Genomic DNA, 22200 nt, shown 5'->3' with positions numbered 1-22200 from the left:
CATAGCTGCTGGCTACCTGTGTAAGGCTGTCATGGGTCTGTAGCTCTGTCACCGTTTTAGGGAACATATTTAGTTTTAAAGCAAGTTACAGAGCTTTTCCTGCCTTTCTGGAGGGATTATATTCCACTAAAAAACGATCTAATATGCATGTCCACATAATTATGCATTATTATAATTATGATATATTAAAAAACACAAGCTGTATGTAACGTTGGACCCAAGAAATATAAGCTGGAGCGAATTTGACGACAGCCGAACTTTTATTTAATACTGTGCGTTTGTACAGGGACACAGACACTCCCGCTCTCTCTCTGCTGTCATGTCCGCCCTCCTCCTCCGACTGTCACTGCCAACATATAAAGAGACACAATCACTGTCAGATCCCAGCACACCTGTTCACCCCGCCCCTGCACCGCCCCGGGAGCTCACTGCGTCACCCCTCCTCTGCAGCTGGCCAGAGACCACACCCACGCCACACTGTATTTTAAAGAACATACATTAAGAAGCAGATTATATTAGATTTATATTTTAAATAAGACAAAATTTGGATTTTACAGCAGTAAAATTATTGTATCTCTACAGTTTAAACATGTAATAAGCTTTGCCCTGCACAGAGTGGATAGTGAAACAAATGGAATCATCATAAATACATTATTTCATATTTATTACTTCCCCCTCCTCTTTGCTTTATTATTGTAGCTCTAGTAATAAATAATAATGTAAGGATTCTGGATCAGCACCGAGATGCCCAAAGTATATACAGTATTCTGAAGGTCTAAAATGTCACTGTGTGTGTGTGCATGTGTTTGTTTTATGTATATGGATTATTTTTAATTATTACTCATGATATGACATTGTCCATTTTATTGGAATTCCACGTGAAAGACCAACACAAAGTGGTGTACACGTGAGAAGTGGAACGAAAATCATACATGATTCCAAACATTTTTTACAAATAAATAACTGCAAAGTGGGGTGTGCATAATTATTCAGCCCCCTGAGTCAATACTTTGTAGAACCACCTTTTGCTGCAATTACCGCTGCCAGTCTTTTAGGGTCTGTCTCTACCAGCTTTGCACATCTACAGACTGAAATCTTTGCCCATTCTTCTTTGCAAAACAGCTCCAGCTCAGTCAGATTAGATGGACAGCGTTTGTGATCAGCAGTTTTCAGATCTTGCCACAGATTCTCGATTGGATTTAGATCTGGACTTTGACTGGGCCATTCTAACACATGGATATGTTTTGTTTTAAACCATTCCATTGTTGCCCTGGCTTTATGTTTAGGGTCGTTGTCCTGCTGGAAGGTGAACCTCCGCCCCAGTCTCAAGTCTTTTGCAGACTCCAAGAGGTTTTCTTCCAAGATCGCCCTGTATTTGGCTCCATCCATCTTCCCATCAACTCTGACCAGCTTCCCTGTCCCTGCTGAAGAGAAGCACCCCCAGAGCATGATGCTGCCACCACCATATCTGACAGTGGGGATGGTGTGTTCAGAGTGAGGTGCAGTGTTAGTTTTCCGCCACACATAGCGTTTTGCATTTTGGCCAAAAAGTTACATTTTGGTCTCATCTGACCAGAGCACCTTCTTCCACATGTTTGCTGTGTCCCCTACATGTTTGCTGTGTCCCCTACATGTTTGCTGTGTCCCCTACATGTTTGCTGTGTCCCCCACATGGCTTGTAGCAAACTGCAAACGGGACTTCTTATGGTTTGCTGTTAACAACGGCTTTCTTCTTGCCACTCTTCCATAAAGGCCAACTTTGTGCAGTGCACGACTAATAGTTGTCCTATGGACAGATTCCCCCACCTGAGCTGTAGATCTCTGCAGCTCGTCCAGAGTCACCATGGGCCTCTTGGCTGCATTTCTGATCAGCGCTCTCCTTGTTCGGCCTGTGAGTTTAGGTGGACGGCCTTGTCTTGGTAGGTTTACAGTTGTGCCGTACTCCTTCCATTTCTGAATGATGGCTTGAACAGTGCTCCGTGGGATGTTCAAGGCTTGGGAAATCTTTTTGTAGCTTACGCCTGCTTTAAATTTCTCAATAACTTTATCCCTGACCTGTCTGGTGTGTTCTTTGGACTTCATGGTGTTGTTGCTCCCAATATTCTCTTAGACAACCTCTGAGGCCGTCACAGAGCAGCTGTATTTGTACTGACATTAGATTACACACAGGTGCACTCTATTTAGTCATTAACACACATGCTCATGTTTTACTATCAGTTGACAATCATTGATACTCACTTGTTCTTCTCCTTGTACTGCATCTGAAGTCATAAAGATTACATTAGTCACTGATTCACTAGAATAAGGTTGAATCTAATGCTACAGTGACCTCCCCTCTGTACTGTGTAATATAAAAGTCAGTCAGGTTTGCAGATGACACACAGATACTGTTGAGTTTTCACTGACAGAATGGAGATCACGCTGAAGTTCTCGCTGTTGCTTCTGGTCTGCTCTGTTTCCACAAATCAGACAGAGGCAGATAATGAAATTCTTGACCAGCAGATTTCAAACCAACAACCCTGTCCACAGGAAGTCCATGCTGTGCTCAGAGAGCTGACTGCCTCAGTGGCTGAACAGAAAGTGGAAATCAGGACCTTAAAACAAGAGAATAAAGGTAGAGTATGATGTCAGGTAGTGAGAAAAATGACAGCATGAGGAAACCTTCATATGAGCCCCTGTTACAGAGATATCAATGTCACTTCATGAATCTATCACTAACGTTTCTCATTAATCTTTTTATTTTTATTATTTATTCATTATTTATTCAATAATCTAACCTACTAAAAATGAAAAGATTCAAATGATGCAGATAAATAAAATTCATATTGACTTATTTATGTTCTTTTCTGTCAGACCATGGCGCAAAACTGAAAGACCTGGAAATGCAGAACGTTGAACTTCAGAGACAGAGGTCTGAAATTGACAAACTTAAACAGCAACAAATAATAAATAAATAAATAAACTTTATTTATAAAGCACACTAAAAAAACAAGGGTATACCAAGGTGCTTGACAAAAATAAAATAGGAAAAGGGAGATGGGAGGGAAAAGAGAAAGGACCTGGCACGTATCAATTATAAAAACCATCATAAGATATAAAAGTAGTTCACAAGCATAAAAAATGTACCAGCGCACACAAGTGTTAACTGGGTGGAAAGGCAAGATTAAAGAAATAAGTCTTAAGCCGTGATTTAAACAGTGGCATAGAGTCAGACGCCCGGATAGCGACAGGAAGGTTGTTCCATAAGACCGGGGCAGCTACAGCAAACGCGCGGTCACTGCGAGACTTCAGCCGAGAACGAGGTTGCTCCAGAAGAATTTGGGTAGCAGAGCTAAGTGCTCTGACAGGAGTGTGTAACCTGAGAAGCTCATTGAGGTAGCTCGGCGCAAAGTTATTAATGGTTTTGTAGGTGAAAAGTAATATTTTAAATTGAATACGGTATTTAATTGGAAGCCAGTGCAAGCCAGCAAGAACAGGAGTGATGGAAGAAAACTTCCTGCTACCTGTCAAAAGGCGTGCCGCCGCATTCTGGACAGTCTGCAATCTAACGAGAAGGGTGGAGGAAAGGCCAATGTAAAGAGAGTTGCAGTTCATATCCAGAATCGGATTCTTTTGGTTATTACCCAAAGCTCGTGACCATAGGTGAAGGTGGGGACAAACTGATAGGAAAGAGCTCCTGCCAGCCACACAGCCACCTGCGACAATCACAGACATTTATCTACCGGCTTGACTGGCGGCTGCAAAACATTGCAAGATAATCTTGGTCAGGTATTCTTCCAGTCCACAACTTTACCACGAGTGTTGTTATATCAATTTAATTGTCCCACAAGGGGAAACTTGGGTGTAACAGCAGCAAGAAAACACATATACAAACAAACAGTACACATGACACAGAACAGAAACATACACAATTCTTACATATTTACATGAAGGACAATGGTTACCAAAAACTGAGTACCATACTGTTGTTAAATTAAATAAAATTAAATACAGATAAGAGGCAACCCTGGTTGTAGTGTGAATCGGTTGATAAAACAGTGCACGATACAGCGCTGATGTAAACATCTGTGTTTGTTGGGAGCAGTTCAGATTGTACAGTCTGACAGCTGCAGGGAGGAAGGACCTGCGGAAACGCTCCTTCATGCATCGAGGATGCAGCAGTCTGTCACTGAAGCAGCTCTGCAGTTCAGCAACATCTACATGCATGGGGCGGGAGATAAACTGCTGCTCCAACATACCACACTGTGAAAAATGACAGATGCCACCACAGAGTCATAGAAGGTCTTTAAAAGCGCTCCCTGGACTCCAAATGACCTCAGCCGCCTCAGCAGGTAGAGTCTGCTCTGACCCTTCCTGTAAAGAGCATCATCCCTGTACTTATACTTTTGTGTTGCTCTCTCATCACATCTTCATTATTCTCATCACTGCTTAAAACAACACACATCTTTTTTTAACTGTCCTTTCTCCAAAACAGAAAGTGGCATTACAGTTGTTTCAGGCTGAGAGACACAAAACACTCTTCGTATTATCATTCATATATCATCCACACAACTATTTTATTTCTTTTTGTCCACTGGGCAGGTGACCTGCAGAATCATGTCTGCCCCAGCTGGATACCTTTTCACACACACCGTGACGTCAGACACACTCACAGTCACTTCATTCGTCAGACTTCTTTTAAGTTTGCAGCAGGCAACGCGACTGAGTATTGTGTCAAGATAAGTAGGAAGACCACGCTATAATGGACAGTTGAAGGAAAAGGTCAAATTTACAGGGAATCTTTTTGTTTTGTTTTTGGACAGAAAGATGAGAGTTTGATGTGTACATGGCTGTGAACAAAAATATAAATGTGGTGGATCATAAATTTGATTAGTTTTGAAGTTGTACATCTCTGTTCCTTACATTTCATGTCATGCCCTTATTAATGTTTTATTTGTTGCTTTGACTGTTTTCGAATAGAATATGCAGTGGGAATATAGAGGGAGATAAGTAGTGAAAGTTTTGCCTGGGTTGATTGTGCGTCGATCCATTGTTAATGCCTCAGGGCTCCAGTAGGTGGGTTCGCGCGCTTCCTCCTTCACTCAATACAGACGAGTGAGAGTGAGAGCTGCGTGTCTGTGCCGCTCTTTCACCTCTCCTCACTATTTCCCCTGTTTAAGGGCACAACATAAACACTGAGGCTTCAAAATGCAGCATCTACAACACTGTCACTCTGCCTCCACCATGGAGACCGTCTCCATGGTGATGAGTACAACTGGCAGCTGAAACTGTTGTGAACTTCTCCATGAGTCATATTTCCTGTTTCAGAGCTGCTGATTGGCTCTTTGGGCCCTTTACCTTCAGGAGGTCATGGACGAAGCACTGAAGTCGTTTATCACGTGAAAAATATTTTTAGTTTATAATAATTTGATAAATAATAAAATATTAATAAAAACTGGAGGTTTTTTTAGAACTTAGATTTTAAGCTATTTATGCCTTTTTTGCTGCTCTTTTTTAAACTTATTCCCTTTAAACTGTATTTATTCTTTTTAAAATATATTGGTTATTGCACTGTAGAGGCTGCTGAGGAACAGTATTTCGTTTCAGGCTGTGTAACACGAAATGACAATAACCAATAAAGTCTTGAGAGCTGCCATCATTGTTCCAGCAGGAGGCAGTAAAACACCAAACTGCACCTGTTGTGCTGAAAAGGTGTGAGCATGTGCAGTAACCCAGTAAGTTACCTGAATATCTCTCTCTCTCTCACACACACACACACACACACACACACACACACAGTACTGATACTAATGACTCGCTCTCACATCTATTTGGGTTTAATGTCAGGGTATATTTGTGGATGAAAGTTTTGGTAGGACACATGATGTGGACAGTCTGGTAATCCCAGAATATTTTAATGTAAGAAAACTCCAGACAGCTCTGGAGAAAGTTTCAGAGTAAAAGCCCTGGAGTGTTTTACATGTTATTCTGTTGGATTAAATCTGACGGAGCTGATTTATAAACACTTCACTGCCAGGTATCAGGTGACCTGCAGAGACTGATCCTACAAACACTCAGAAACAGAGTAAACCAAACTGCACCACAGTGATCAGACGAAACCTTCCTGACATGAACACAGCTCCTCAGTAAAAACTGTGAACCATCAGAGAGACTACACCCAGCACCATACACCACCTCTCTGACACAGTACACCCTCGGGCAGGTGGTGTCCCCATAAACAGTGTGAGAAGCTCTGATTATTTACTATGTTCAAACAAACTGAGTGTCCACAAACGTCTGAGCTCACAGTGAGAGCTGCTGGCACAGTTTGGAGGTGTTCTGCCCCCTGCTGGACACACAGAGCTACAACATGAGGATCAGAGGAGGCTGGTGCTGCTTCACCTTTAGACACAAGAAGGAGGTCAAAAAATGTAAAAACAGAGATTGTTTTTAAACCTGTAAAGGGGGAAATCCTGACGAACCAATCCACAGCCAGAAAAGAAGTCTAACTCTGTGCTGCTCCAATCAGGAATCAGCTCTGTTACTGTGTGAGTGTGTAAAGTCACAGAGTAGCTGGTTTCAAATGTATCTATAAAGTTTATTCACATTTTATTTAGGCTTCAAAAAACAGTCCAAGTTTATTTCTTTGGACTTTGTTCACTTAGCGCCACCTGGAGGACAGTCAGCTCCCTGCAGCAGCTCTGGAGGACTGTTAACTGATGAAGAGCTCGGACTGCACAGCCTGCTTCATCACCGACTTCTTTAAATAAACATGACCACGATCAGTCGCAGCACCTCAGACAAACGTTTGTTACACAGCAGCCGCCTTCACACCGACTGAGCTCCATCACAGCTTCAGAGCTCAGCTTACTAAAGTCAAAGTTTATTTCCTCTCAGGTTTCTTACTTTCAGTAAAGTTTCACTGTTAGAGCCCTGACCAGCATCCTGCAGCATCTGGAGCAGCTGTGTGGTGCTGTCATGCCAATAAGGATCCAAATCTGTGGGGATGTTTCCAGCAGGGGTTATAACCTGCAGTCAGCAAGGTGTGCCTAATAAAGTGGCCGTGTTTATGTCCCAGTGCAGCAGCATCAGAAAACGGTGGTTTACATCTCTGTTACAGGAAACCTGAAGAGTTAAAACACCAGAGAAGAAAATCTAAACGTTACACAAAGAACATAAAAGAAGTAAACTTCATAAAAACTTCACAAATGATGCTTTAAATGAAAAATAAATCCCTGTAAATAATTCAACAGGTCACATGTTAGAACCACCTTAACTAAACTCTGTAGCCGCTCACTGTGGTTTGTCCCAGCAGCTCTTAGGAAACAAACTGCTAACTTCAGTGTCAGCACACACTGTTAGTAAACTATGCAACACTGAATTCAGGTTTCAGTTGTGTTAAGTTGTGAAGTTGTGATGAAAGTCTTCTTACTGACACAGGTAGGATGGTCAGGCGTCCTCTGTTCCTTCACCGTTCATGAACTGTCACTTATAAAATGCTGCCAAACATCAACTACACTCAATAACTAAACGTGTGCAGGTTAAAGTGATGGACGCCCAGATCTGCACTCCAAATACAAACAGACTAAAGGTGTTTCCTCCAGAAACAAAGACAATATTTACAAAGGTCTCACAGGTAAATTGTGAGCGATCACAGCAGCATCTCATCCTGACTAACAGCTTTTAGATGCAGGGAGAGCGTCGTGGTTCAGAGGTGGTTCAGCAGATGATGAAGGCCTTTCTGTTGCATTGTGTAGTGCTGTGGAGGCCATGATGGTCGACTGGGTCTGCTTCTACTGAACTCACAAACACTTCTGAGGTATTTACACCTGAAGCCTCATTGAATGTGAGTCAGAAACAAACGGCTCAGCTGTGATTAATGGATGTTTCCCTGCATTTCTATTTTCACACAGTTTATTTCTTACAGCAGGAAAACTGAACAGAATGTATGTAAGAGGTCAGAGTGAGGATGACGTCACTTAATACAGGAAATACATGTTTGTCTGTTTTGATGATGAAGGACTTCTTCAGCTCTGTAAACAGCTACACTTGAGAGGACAGAGGTGATTTCATGGATCAATAACAATGTGTTTATCAGCTTTCATCATCGCAGTGCAGACATGACGTCAGATCTATCAGAGTGAAGGCCGTCTCTCTGATGACGTCACAGAGCAGAGTCCTTCTGTCCAATAAAGGATCTCAGATCAGCTGCTGCCATCTTGTGGCCACAGTTGGTTACTGTCTCTGAAAGTTGTCTCATGTTTCCTGTTGTCCTGCTAACAAAGGCTGGAGCTCATCATGCTGAGAGGGCAGCAGCATTTTGTGGCTCTTCACACATGTTCATTATATTCTGATGATCCTGGATGGAGACAAACTACAGATAAGTGTGTTCAGCCCAACTAGTTTATCTCATTACAGCAGTTTGATGTTTCCCTTTGAATCCCCCTGAAGATCCTGACAGTGAAGCACGTACATAATACTCCAGCCTTTCAACTCTGAGCTTATTTAGTTCTATTAATACACTGAAATCTCATTTGTGTCATGAAGAAAGTCTTTAATCAAACAGAATTCAAAGATCAGAAACATTTCATATATGGAGTTAAACATGAATCATTGTTTCAACAACATATTTATTGTTGTCATAAACAGACAAGAAGACAACAACAAACTGCTCCTCCCATTCAACACATGTCAGTCCATATCCCAGCAAACTAAATCATCTCCATTTACACATCAAATAGAAACATGAATCACTTGGAATGATTAGAAACTTGATAGAATTTCAAATCTAGTTTGGGGAGTCATTCAGTGAGAAACAGTGAAATGATTTTCCATGTGAAAAGGTGGACAGCAGAAACAGAAAGAAAGAGTGAAACTAAAAGAGAAACAAAGAGCTTTGGAACAACGAGGCAGCAGGAGGACAGCTGCAGTTTAACAGCTTCAACTCACTGACAGGAAACAACATTAGAAACATCATCATCCTCAACTCATCTGCTGCACTGACACTGACACCTTCAACGGACACACCTTCAGTTTATCAGCCCAAATATATGGAAACAACCTGTGAGTGAAAGTGTGTGTGAAGGTGTGTATGTGTGTGTTAGTATCAGGATCAGAGAACGACAGCTTTCCTCTGTTCCAGTCCAGATTCACTCTGATCCTCTGGAGCTTCTTCTCTACTGAGAGAGCAGATTCTGCTGATGGTGAGAGTGCTGAGTATTTACCTAAAGCGAACCATATTGTCCATAATCCAGACCGTATGCTTCCCTTCCTCTGCACAGACTCTGCTAACACACCCAGTTCCCACCATGTACTGTCTCCAACTTCAACATCCCAGCTGTGAGTCCCTGAGTTAAAGCCCTCAGAGCCCAGGACAGAGTTGTATAAATCAAACCTCTCTGGATTATCAGGAAGTTGCTGCTTCTCTCCTCCTTCAGTCACACTGGTCAGATCTTCAGACAGGATGAGGTTTGGATTTGCAGTGTTTGGGTCCAGAATGAGAGGAGTGTAGGAGACCATGTCCTTCATGTTGTTCCAGATGTTGAAGGTCAGGTTGCCCAGGTGTTTGGCCTGGTCTATCAGAGCTCCTGAGGGCAGCTGTGGATCATCCAGCAGGGGGCAGCGCTGGACTCTTTCCACTGCAGCCTTGTAGTTGTGCAGGAATGAGACGTCTTCAGCTCTCAGCTCCTCCTCTGTGGCTCTGACTGTGTCTGAAAGAGCTGCTATCTCTCTGCTCAGAGCCTCCATCTTCTCCTTCATCATCCCACTCTTCTGCTCCTCTTCCTTCCTCAGTGCAGCCAGCCTGGCCTCCTCTTCCTCTGCTAGAAACTGCTGAAGCTTCTTAAACTGCTCCTTAATCTGCCTCTCTGTGTGTCGGGCCTGGACCTTAATGTGTTCTGCTGTTTGATCAAACTTCACTTGAACTTCTTCACAAACCTTTAACTTCTTCTTTAAGGGCTTCAGAGTTTCCTGAAGTTCCTTCTTGTGTTGTTGTGCAGCTTCATCGATGGGTCTGAATCTGTGATTGGTGTGTTTTTCTGAGTCTCTGCAGACGACACACACTGGCTGCTGATGGTCCAGACAGAAGAGTTTGAGTTTCTCAGAGTGCAGACTGCAGAGAGCCTCTGAAGCTCTCTGATCTCTCTCCTGTAAGAACGACTCACACAGGTTCTTTAAAGCTCGGTTTAAAGGTGGATCATAAACTGATATTTCCTTACAAACTGGACACTTGTGTGTTGGTCTCTCTCTCCACCATCTATTCAGACAGTCTTTACAGAAGCTGTGGCTACATGACAGAATAACAGGATCTCTGAAGACCTCCTGACAGACCGGACAGCAGAGATCCTCCTCTGATCTGGAAGCCATTGAGTCTGTGAGTGAAGCTGAAAACAGCAGACAGGAAGTACAGTCAGTCCTGGCTCCCCTCCCTCCTCTACCACCTTCACTGAAACTTCCTTTGAGTCGTGTTTTTGCTCAAACTCACATTCAGTGTGTGGAGCGTCAGCAGCTTGAAGCAGCAGTGTTGGAGTTTTCCACTTTTCTCTCCTGTAGCTGGACTCACTCAGAGGAAGCTGCTAGTTTGGTCTGAGCTCAGTCTGATCGTCTGTGCGTCTCTCTTTACTGAGGACGAAGAACTTCCTGTTTCCTGGTTTGTCACATTTGAGTGACGTGAGGGGAGGAGACAAATGTTGCTGTTTGACTTTTAACTAAGGTGTGTTTCAATCCTGCCTGCAGCTCAAAAGCTGTAAAACAGGTTTTGTGTCTTTTCACCTCCACAGGTCACAACATGAAACCTGTTGTGAAGTTTATAAAATAAAGTGTCACTCGGTGGTGCAGCTGTTTGTCAGCTTCTATTTTAGACTTTGTTCTGGTTCTTGTTCAGGTTCCCAGCAGTGGGAGTGTAATGCAGTCACACACACACAGGTGGTGTTCAGGTGGATTCACTTAGTTACAGACAGTGGTGTTATTTCCTGTAACTAAGGGTGTGTTTCACTCCAAAGTTCAGACATTAACCTGCCAGAAGTTGTAAAAGTTACTAATAAAGAGCTTTTATCTCAGAAAGCAGAAAGAAAAGAAATAAGTGTAAAGAGTGCAGCAAAATGTTTTAGTGTGAGCTGGTTCATCTGATCTGGTTGTGTAAAAGTCACTGCATGACACTGAGTTTTACTTCTGTCACGATTAGTGGAGCGGACTCAGGCGCAGACCACAAGTTTCTTCAAATCAAAAGTGAATTTATTTACAGTGTTCTCCACGGTGACACACACACACACACACACACACACACACACACACACACACACACACACACACACAACGGTGTCTGGGAAAAAGGGGTTCCAGGGTCCGGGAGTGAAAGGGGCAGGAGTCCAGGGAGGGGAGATTTCCATACAGCCCTCGCAACCACACACAGCTCCTCTTCTTTCCTCCATCACTCTTGCTCACGCTCAGTCACCGTGCACAGGGAAAACAGGTCCAGAGGAAATCTATACACAGACAGAGAAACAGTTAGTCTCCTGGTTCAGACGTACTCACGAACAAACTTTGCAGAGTGCAGGACGACTGACGCTGATGGCTCAACGATCCAGCGACAAGTAGAGCAGACTCGCCATCTTAAGTAGGACTCCAATTCTCATAATCAGCGGCAGGTGTGCTGATCATCTCCAGGTGCGTGGGCCAGGAGCAGGAGCCCACACTGAGCTCCGCCCCGGCAGGAGAAAGAGAGAGTGGGAGAGGACGAGAGAGAAAGGGAGAGCAGAGGCGAGAGAGGAGAATAAACAAAACAAAGCGCCTGACTGCTGTCAGCTGGAGAGGTGCGGGGACCATGACAACTTCTGTGTTACTGACACTCATCTCTGACTCAGAGAAACGATTTCTCCCCTGTGATGTTCACACAGTGGTGAGTTACATGTGTGTGGAATTTTTCACGTTTTATAGAATTAAATTTCCTCTTACTTTCTTTTTTGTTAACCTGAGTCACTGATCATTTGCAGTATTACAGAGTCTGGCAGTCTTTGCATGATGTCCACGTCACTGTAAGTTTCTAGCTGACTCTCAGGTGTGACAGGTGTGCCAGCAGGAAAGAGTAATAATAACCTGCATCCTGAGATTTGTCATGCAGGATTAAAGGAGCCAGGCTTTGTTCACACAGCTGGGATTGTATTTTACGCTGACCCTGGGTCAGTATAAGTATCATACAGTTTAAACGAAGCACTGAAACTTGCACATATTTATTACAGATGCACTAAAGAAAAACGGGATATTTACCGTCAATCTGTGGCTGCGATTAAACACTTTACTGGAAACTTTATTAACCAGTAACTTCATCAGTCATGACAGAAGCTAATATTTCTGAGCTAACATCGTTTAAACCAGTGGTTCCCAAACTTTGTTTGCTGGGCCCCCCTTTGTTTCACAAGAAAAATTTCCACCCCCCCTTTGTGCGCATGAACACATCCTCCAACCACACACACCCATATTTTGCTCCATTGCATGTGGCTATTTTCACGCCACGCTGTGCGCTACGTTATTGTTGAGATGAATAGCAGAATGGCAGATAGAGACAAAATACTGTTAATCTTACCATCTTCAGGTTTTATACGCTTACATACACACACAGTTACTGTCCCTCCATTTAGAAAGGCAGAGGCGTCACGATGTGATTATTTTACTGTAGTTATTTTTTTTGATGTGTAATAATATTCAACATTACTATCAATGCATTTTCCAAAAAATGCCTCTCTGTGCAAAATGGGTTTAAAAACATAAACAACTGTAGGATCCTGTTTGTCCGTGATTTAAACAGCCCAGCGCTGCTCCTGATGAAGGGAAAACCAATCCTGCAGGGAGACCTACCTCGGCACTTGTGCAGGTGATTTTTCTCTTACTTTCTTTTTTCTGTTATTTAGTAAAAAATCTGTCAAAGAAATAATGAATTCTCCACACGTGTTTGAAGGTTGCTGATACGTTCATCTAGCACAGACCTATTGCTGGAACGCCAAGACAATTCTACTACAATGGCAAAAACAAGACGCAAGTCACCAGAGCTCTTTGTGTTGCTCGTGCATGAGGGAGAGAACTGTGACGAGCATCGTTCTCTCTGTTAAGGAATATATTCTAAAATACTTCTTCAGCAAAGACTCAGAGAAGAGAAACACACAGAATTTCTTGCAAGCAAGGGCAGTCTCCGGACTGAGAGACTCGCGCCTGAGAAACTGCCCCGGTCTTTATTTTATACTTCATTGGGTGGGTGTGTGTGTGTGTGTGTGGGGGGGGGGGGGGGGTGTCAGAGTGTGGCCCCATAAGATCTTCCCTAAACCTGCTGGTCTCAAAGTCCAGCAGTTCATCAAACCAAAAGGCACTTAGACTAAAACAGACATAGCTACGTTAATCCTACCATAAAACAATAAGACAAGGTACGACCTCTCTCATGCTCCTAGGATGTGGGGTGAACACCCTAGAATGTTACAGACCTCCTAGGATGAGACATTCTTTCAATATGCCACCAACTATATACTTCTACACACAAATGATTACATGCAGCATTCTACCATATGCAAACTTATATCACTAAAAGATTATACTGACTACTAAATACAATTTTCCATTGACACCCTCCAAGTAAGCAAATGAATGTTAACAGTCAAACATAGAAATTAACATTTGCAAAATCATTCCAGCTTTGTGGTGCATCTCCTCCAGGTGTGTAAATCACACATGCAGAGTGGTTTGAGTTCCTCAGAGCTTCATAAATGTCTCTTCCAGTTGTTTCTATCACTGTCCATATGACCAGAGTCCAAATGTATGCAGACATGGGTATAACAAACACACCAGTTAGTTTTGCTGTTTGTCAATGTGGCTTTCAGTTATCTTCAAGGCTGCAGGCCTTTGTCAGCACTCCTGTTTTATGGCCTCTATCAACACTCATCACCTCATTTCATGCATTCTTCCTGTGGGGGGATACTTATGACTCCTCTATTGTCCTTTCGTCTCTGCAGAAAACCTTTTTTGGAAAGGGTATTGGATTCAATGATTTTACTGCTGTTGTAACCCCACCTGTTGAGTCACTTCAGCAGTCTTGTTCATGATGCAAATGACAACAACAATGACACAAAGGAAGACCCTCTTCAGAGTGTCAAAGCATGCATAGCACAGTGACACAGCATTAGGTGATGTTCATAGGAAACTGCTGTCAGTCATTCCCCGTCACCACCATAGCTTCTGCTTTCTGTTCACAGAATCATGATGCCATCCTTGAACTTCCTCTCTGCACTGTCGATTGGAGCTTGGAACGCTCCCCTCATCCTTCAGATCTCCATCTGTTGTCCACAATCTCCTCGTGATTACCTCTGGAAAGCCCCGTGGCACAGCTCTCCATCCAGTGCAGCTTTATGGTCATTGCTGTGGTTCCAGAATCTTCTCATGATGACCAGTAGGTCCCCAAACAGCATGACCTTTGACCTCAACCCCTGCCTGGGCTGTCAGCTATGGTCCCTACTTCTCGCTGGGTCTCTGAAGATTTCTCAGGAGATTCCACCCTTGGGATCATTTCTTCCAGCAATGCTCTGCTGCACCTGCATCTCCTCACTAGAGGAAAAATTTCTATTTGGAAAACATGTCAACCATCATCAAACCAAAATTTCCTTTCAGTTCAGTGAACTTCACTTATCAAAAAATATAATTATTTATTATTTATTAATTATATTATTCGTTTATCACATTTTCACTTTCACTTATTGACCATCAAAGTGTTTATTATCTTTACCCAAATAATTGGAGCAGAACTTAAAATCTATAAGCTGTAAAAACTTTATATTTGAAGACTGAAAGAGACCCAGGAAGTGGTCACAGGACGAGGGTGACAGACTGTCTGAAGTAGTTAGAACAAGACAAGGCTGTTGGACCAGGTGTGCTTGCTTTTGAAACTGTGTCTTAATTCCACCTGTTTCACATGCAAGGGTCAGTTCTACAGGCAGGAACATGGGTGTGCCGTGGGCTCCCCAGTTTCACCCATTGTGGGCAACTTGTATATGGAAGACGTGGGAAAGAGGGCTTTGCTATCCTACCCTGAAACACCACCAAGTCATTGGTTCAGGTATGTGGATGACACCTGGGTGAACACACAAACCTCCATCTCTGGTTTCTTTGACTGGAGGGTGTTGAGGATTTGATGATTTCACAACACTGTATGTGATGTCACTGGTGATGTCATCTTCTCCATCTGCTGAAATGAGTTAAAGTAAACACTTTTATGATTTAAGAATCTAAATGGACCAAATTATGATGACAGAATGGAAACAAAATACCACGATGAATAAGAATGAATATGTACAAACCTTCAAGTTTCCTGTGAACACATCGTCTCACCAGCAGAACCAGTAACACCAGTAGAATCACAACATAGACTACATATAAGTAAATCTTATAAGGCTTACATGATTTACTCATGAAAGTGGCCACTTTCTCATTACTGTCATATATTGTTTTAGTAAGTAATTCAAAGAACTGTTTAGACGGAGCCAAAGTTCAGTAGAGATAGTTGTGATTGGGAAAGCTCAGAGATATTAAAAGAAGCACTGAGGCTCCATCCCCACCAGAGATGTGACACGCCTCGTCCCTTCGCTAGAATCTGTAGCGAGGGATTGGTTCACCAGAGACCTCGCTCCTGGCTGCTGCCCAGCACACATTGCACCCTGAAGATTCTTGTTTGTTTGCAAAGAAAATTAATATCACTCTCTCTGTCCAAATGCTGTACGTCCACGATTTTAGCTACTTTGTTAGGCTACTTTACTTTTCTAAGGCTTAAGTAAATTCAGGAGTGATCCCCAACAATGTCAGAGTAAGAATCTGCTTAGATACCATATTACTAAGATTTTCAGGGCCGAGTACAATAACCTCAGTTTTATCTGAATTAAGAAGCAGAAAGTTAGCGGCCATCCAGGTCTTTATATCTTTAAGACATGTGTGTTATCTAGCTAACATGTAGTGAGTCGTTTAATCTTTAAATGACATTTGTAGAATTTGCCCACTTCCTCTCACCCACCAGTGCATACACAGAAATGAACAGCTGGCAGAATTCAATTCAATTCAATTTTATTTATATAGCGCCAAATCATAACAAAAGTTGCCTCAAGGCGCTTCATAGATACAGAGAAAAACCCAACAATCATATGACCCCCTATGAGCAAGCACTTTGGCGACAGTGGGAAGGAAAAACTCCCTTTTAACAGGAAGAAACCTCCGGCAGAACCAGGCTCAGGGCAGAAAGTGGACCCTCGAACAAATGCTCATCCTCTGAAAAGGTCTGCAAATGTTTTCACTGTCAGTAGCAGTAGTTTCCACTGAACCAAATAATCCTAAAAATGTTTTTAAACCTTAAACCTATGAAGGCTGCAGGCCACAACGTGCTGGTCAAGCAACAAAGTTGTTCTTCATATTACTAAAATGTTGGAGCTTGTGCCTCTTCAGATGTTTGCTCTTCTTACTTGCAAATAGCCGAGGGGAAATGCCCGAAACCTCAGTCCTGATTCCACAGCTTTATTACATCAGCCTGGTAGAAAATAATTTTTCACTATCAAATCAGGCCACCAGGGGGCGGAGCGGTCCCAGAAGTTCAGTCGTGAGTGATATCTAACCTCTCCTCTTCCTCACAGCTCGTCTGATCGTGAGTCCCAACAGCTCTGATGTCTCTGAGGGAGATGTTGTGACTGTAATCTGTGAGGAGGACCAAAGCTTTTCTGATTGGACTGTGAGGAGAAACACAAGCAAACTGCAGAGGGCTGAGTGTGGAGATGGGCGGGGACAACAGCAACGTGATCAATCATGTTCAATCAGTGCGCTGGTGCCTCACGACACCGGAGTTTACTGGTGTGAGTCCAGTAATGGTGCCATCAGTAACCTGGTTAATATCACAGTCACTGGTAAGCTGATCACTCTCACTTTACTTCTTATTGCATCCACAAATTGAGCTGAACATGCAGGTACATAGATTCTGTGCTGTTCTTCACTGATCACCTACCTGACTGACAGAGTAATGAAGGACTTCCCTCCCTCGGTGCTTCTTAATGTGTGAGGATATTCTCCATTACTGAGTTAAGACTTCCTTATTTAGATCTAAGCTCTGGATTATCTTGCACGTCTCGTGGCTCCCAAATGTCTCTTAAGTTATTATCATCTGTAGCCTCATACTTTAGCTTTACTTGGCAAATGTGAATGCTTTGTGTGCTGACACACCCTTTTGCATGTAGTGTTTTTATGAAAAGCCTTATAATTGCCTAATTTTGTGTTTTTGTTCTGTTACAAAAGCAGGCATTCTTACTGTTGTTTAATATTTTACTCAAACCTTTAAGTTTAATTCAGCACAAAAAGCCCCACTGTAAACAAATCCACAGAACAGAACCAAACTCAGCAGCCAAACAGTTTGTCCTCAGAGCAGGTTGACATTCAGAAAAACCAGCTGCCTCAGCTTGGATGGGCTGATGTGGTTTCTCCTTAGTATCTGCCCAGTTTTTGAGAAGACCCTCCAAAGGAACAGATGTTGCCACAATGCACAGTCTCCCCTCCATCACCTTCAACAGGTAGGGAAAGACTGTGGCCTTGGCCTCCCACCAGCTCTGTGGACCTTCTCCTTGTTGGATGAGGGGCTCCTCAAGATAACATTTCATCTCCATCATAACATCAGCTGTAGTATTTCTCTTTGCAGCATCTCCTGTAGCTCTTTCATCAAAGAGGCTCCACACAGCAGACGTCTGTGGCTCCTCCTTCACTTGGCCCTGTAATGGTGGAGCTGGGTGGGAGTGCACTTTGCTGCTGCAGTTATTCTCTGAAGTGCCTCATCAACAGCTCTGTTGTCACTGAATGCAAGCTTTTTAAATCTACCATCCAGTGATGCAGCTTCTGAGTGGACGGTGTTGAACTCCACACACAGAAACTTTTCACACTCACTGCTAATTTTGTTTTACAGTGAAGCCACTCTGCTCTGCTAGTCCCAATATCTTTCACCTGCAGCAGATGCTGCTTCGTTTGCAGCTGTCAGTCATATTTCTGTGTTTTTGTGTCGCACTCTCCTCCACACTGCTGTCTGTCATCTCACAGGTATGATGTGCGGAGCGATGCTGAACTTCCAATCCCAGCGTTTCATGTTGCAGGATCAATTCCCATATGAAAATATCAATATAAATAATCCTCCTGTACTTCTTGTTATCTCAGAGAGAACCTCAGTTTAGTTCAATCTCACCTGCAGAGACGAAGACAAGGACAAACAGCAAAGTGCAGCAGAGCAGCGCAGTGCCAGCAGCCATCTCTGTGTCAGTATTTGTGCTGATCCGACTCTTAGTTTGTAATAAAGCTGAAAGTCTGCTTTGAAGAACAGATCTGACTTTCAGCAGCTCACTCTTACCCTGTAGTTTGTGGTTCATTTAAGAACCTTGGAAACCTTGGCTGTTTAGTTGAATCAACAGGTATTATCAGGCTGACGTCAGCATGATGTCATAAACACACGATAAAACATCAGAGTTTTAGTACAGCCTCTTGTTCTCTCCTGTAGTCTGAGTGTACTGCCACCATGAGGTCAAACTGGAGCATTGCAGGTAATAATTCTCATCCTGAACACTTTTGGAACATCAGACCTCCTCACGCTTTGAACTCATTGTGATTCTAAATATTTCTAGTTTCACTTTGACCCCAACCCTAACCCTGAAATGGGCTGTACAGCTTTTATACTTTGACAATGACAAAATATTATTATCTTCTCCCAAATCCAACGTGGCAGTCTGCTGCGAATCCTCCCCGTCCACATCCGACCTCCCCTGGTATCTGCTCCTCCTGGAATCAGAAACACATGGACACAAAAACACATCCTGCCTTGATTATCTAATGTTATCCTTCAGCTTATTCTAAGGCCCAGTTCAGGACGTCATGTTTGGACTTCCTGACCCAGAGACTTATAGAAAACAATTATCAGTGTATGTGTAAAAATCCTCTGCACTCTGCGTGTACCTGCAATATTTCAGATCCAGACAATATCGCTGAATGAATCTGTTAACTCTGAAAACACAGAGTCAACTCATTTATGAGCACATTTGCATTATGTATATATTCATTTAATAAAACAGCTTTATTTAATTTTTTTTAGAAACAATTTATAATTTTGCCTTTCACACCTATTTTCCGTGTGAACAAAAGAACGTTCAGCTGTTATCAGGTTCCTCTCCTGTCTCGGTTGTGGAGTGTATGTAGACGACCCACGAACAGACATAGGCAGAGAGATGGAACTTGAAACCAAAAGCGAGCCTTTATTTGGCTGGTGACAGGAGAACTAAGAAACCTATGAACAACTATGACATACTGTGATAATATGAGGGCACTATGACACACACTATGACTCTGTGACTATGAGGACATGGGGGTGGGAACACAGACGAAGCAACAATGAACAAAGGGAGACAGAAGACTTACATACACATATGAGGTGATGGGGAAGTGGAGGCACCTGGGAAAAAAGCTGACACAAATGGACATAATGACATCACATGGGGAAGAGTAAAACTAAACACATTGGCTGTGTCCAAATCAATGACTGTAGAAAACATGGACGACGCGACAGCGCCTCCTCCCATTGTGCAAAAATGAAGCCAAACAACCTGCCTGCTGCACAGCTGGCTTATGGCACTAAGAGGCACATACCTCCCTCTAGTGGTCACATTAAGTTCAAACATGGAAAAAGTGTTGGCTACCCTTTCTGGAGGGATTATATTCCACTAAAAAACGATCTAATATGCATGTCCACATAATTATGCATTATTATAATTATGATATATTAAAAAACACAAGCTGTATGTAACGTTGGACCCAAGAAATATAAGCTGGAGCGAATTTGACGACAGCCGAACTTTTATTTAATACTGTGCGTTTGTACAGGGACACAGACACTCCCGCTCTCTCTCTGCTGTCATGTCCGCCCTCCTCCTCCGACTGTCACTGCCAACATATAAAGAGACACAATCACTGTCAGATCCCAGCACACCTGTTCACCCCGCCCCTGCACCGCCCCGGGAGCTCACTGCGTCACCCCTCCTCTGCAGCTGGCCAGAGACCACACCCACGCCACACTGTATTTTAAAGAACATACATTAAGAAGCAGATTATATTAGATTTATATTTTAAATAAGACAAAATTTGGATTTTACAGCAGTAAAATTATTGTATCTCTACAGTTTAAACATGTAATAAGCTTTGCCCTGCACAGAGTGGATAGTGAAACAAATGGAATCATCATAAATACATTATTTCATATTTATTACTTCCCCCTCCTCATTGCTTTATTATTGTAGCTCTAGTAATAAATAATAATGTAAGGATTCTGGATCAGCACCGAGATGCCCAAAGTATATACAGTATTCTGAAGGTCTAAAATGTCACTGTGTGTGTGTGCATGTGTTTGTTTTATGTATATGGATTATTTTTAATTATTACTCATGATATGACATTGTCCAGACAGAATTTTATTGGAATTCCACGTGAAAGACCAACACAAAGTGGTGCACACGTGAGAAGTGGAACGAAAATCATACATGATTCCAAACATTTTTTATAAATAAATAACTGCAAAGTGGGGTGTGCATAATTATTCAGCCCCCTGAGTCAATACTTTGTAGAACCACCTTTTGCTGCAATTACCGCTGCCAGTCTTTTAGGGTCTGTCTCTACCAGCTTTGCACATCTACAGACTGAAATCTTTGCCCATTCTTCTTTGCAAAACAGCTCCAGCTCAGTCAGATTAGATGGACAGCGTTTGTGATCAGCAGTTTTCAGATCTTGCCACAGATTCTCGATTGGATTTAGATCTGGACTTTGACTGGGCCATTCTAACACATGGATATGTTTTGTTTTAAACCATTCCATTGTTGCCCTGGCTTTATGTTTAGGGTCGTTGTCCTGCTGGAAGGTGAACCTCCGCCCCAGTCTCAAGTCTTTTGCAGACTCCAAGAGGTTTTCTTCCAAGATTGCCCTGTATTTGGCTCCATCCATCTTCCCATCAACTCTGACCAGCTTCCTGTCCCTGCTGAAGAGAAGCACCCCCAGAGCATGATGCTGCCACCACCATATCTGACAGTGGGGATGGTGTGTTCAGAGTGAGGTGCAGTGTTAGTTTTCCGCCACACATAGCGTTTTGCATTTTGGCCAAAAAGTTACATTTTGGTCTCATCTGACCAGAGCACTTTCTTCCACATGTTTGCTGTGTCCCCTACATGTTTGCTGTGTCCCCCACATGTTTGCTGTGTCCCCCACATGGCTTGTAGCAAACTGCAAACGGGACTTCTTATGGTTTGCTGTTAACAACGGCTTTCTTCTTGCCACTCTTCCATAAAGGCCAACTTTGTGCAGTGCACGACTAATAGTTGTCCTATGGACAGATTCCCCCACCTGAGCTGTAGATCTCTGCAGCTCGTCCAGAGTCACCATGGGCCTCTTGGCTGCATTTCTGATCAGCGCTCTCCTTGTTCGGCCTGTGAGTTTAGGTGGACGGCCTTGTCTTGGTAGGTTTACAGTTGTGCCATACTCCTTCCATTTCTGAATGATGGCTTGAACAGTGCTCCGTGGGATGTTCAAGGCTTGGGAAATCTTTTTGTAGCTTACGCCTGCTTTAAATTTCTCAATAACTTTATCCCTGACCTGTCTGGTGTGTTCTTTGGACTTCATGGTGTTGTTGCTCCCAATATTCTCTTAGACAACCTCTGAGGCCGTCACAGAGCAGCTGTATTTGTACTGACATTAGATTATACACAGGTGCACTCTATTTAGTCATTAGCACTCATCAGGCAACGTCTATGGGCAACTGACTGCACTCAGACCAAAGGGGGCTGAATAATTACGCACACCCCACTTTGCAGTTATTTGTAAAAAATGTTTGGAATCATGTATGATTTCCGTTCCACTTCTCACGTGGTCACCACTTTGTGTTGGTCTTTCACGTGGAATTCCAATAAAATTGATTCATGTTTGTGGCTGTAATGTGACAAAATGTGGAAAAATTCAAGGGGCCGAATACTTTTGCTGTATTTAGCAACCAAGACTCTTCAGCATGCTCTTGTATTGCTTATAAGACTGTTCACTGCATCTGGAGGAGTGCTTGGAGTGGAAGGGTCAGAGATTAATTCATCCTCTGAAAAGCATTGAACACTAGCTTTCTCACCTAAGTGGTCAGAGAAGAAAGAAACAAAAAAG

At 42.9% G+C, this 22200-nt stretch overlaps 1 protein-coding gene across 2 annotated transcripts; it reads right to left on the bottom strand.

Annotated features, from left to right (window-relative positions):
- Positions 1–2756: 2756 nt before the first annotated feature.
- LOC146578499 (nuclear factor 7, ovary-like) lies at positions 2757–10344 on the bottom strand. 2 transcript variants are annotated; one of them, XM_085268695.1, is made up of 2 exons: positions 8980–10344; positions 2757–2777 (listed from the first exon to the last, which is right to left on the bottom strand). In XM_085268695.1, exons 1-2 carry the CDS (start codon positions 10342–10344, stop codon positions 2757–2759), a joined length of 1386 nt encoding a protein of 461 aa, XP_085124821.1. The 2 variants fall into 2 exon arrangements, with proteins under 2 accessions (XP_085124821.1, XP_085124820.1); XM_085268694.1 differs by lacking the exon at positions 2757–2777 and having other exon boundaries at positions 8832–10344.
- Positions 10345–22200: the final 11856 nt, after the last annotated feature.

Source organism: Mchenga conophoros, linkage group LG3, assembly GCF_057382185.1.
Source record: "Mchenga conophoros isolate Kocher_MC1m ecotype Shallow Benthic linkage group LG3, M_conophoros_male_GT1.1, whole genome shotgun sequence".
Classification (NCBI taxonomy): domain Eukaryota; kingdom Metazoa; phylum Chordata; class Actinopteri; order Cichliformes; family Cichlidae; genus Mchenga; species Mchenga conophoros.
The sequence above is the reverse complement of the archived record's forward strand: the minus strand, read 5'-3'. Positions and strand labels throughout refer to the sequence as shown.

Excerpts from the sequence above, each read along its gene's own strand:
- LOC146578499 (XM_085268695.1), bottom strand. The coding sequence starts at position 10,344 with ATGGCTTCCAGATCAGAGGAGGATCTCTGCTGTCCGGTCTGTCAGGAG. Across the intron at positions 2,778-8,979 it reads CGTTGAAGGTGTCAGTGTCA|GTTAGATTATTGAATAAATA; the intron begins GTGCAGCAGATG and ends CATTTTTAGTAG.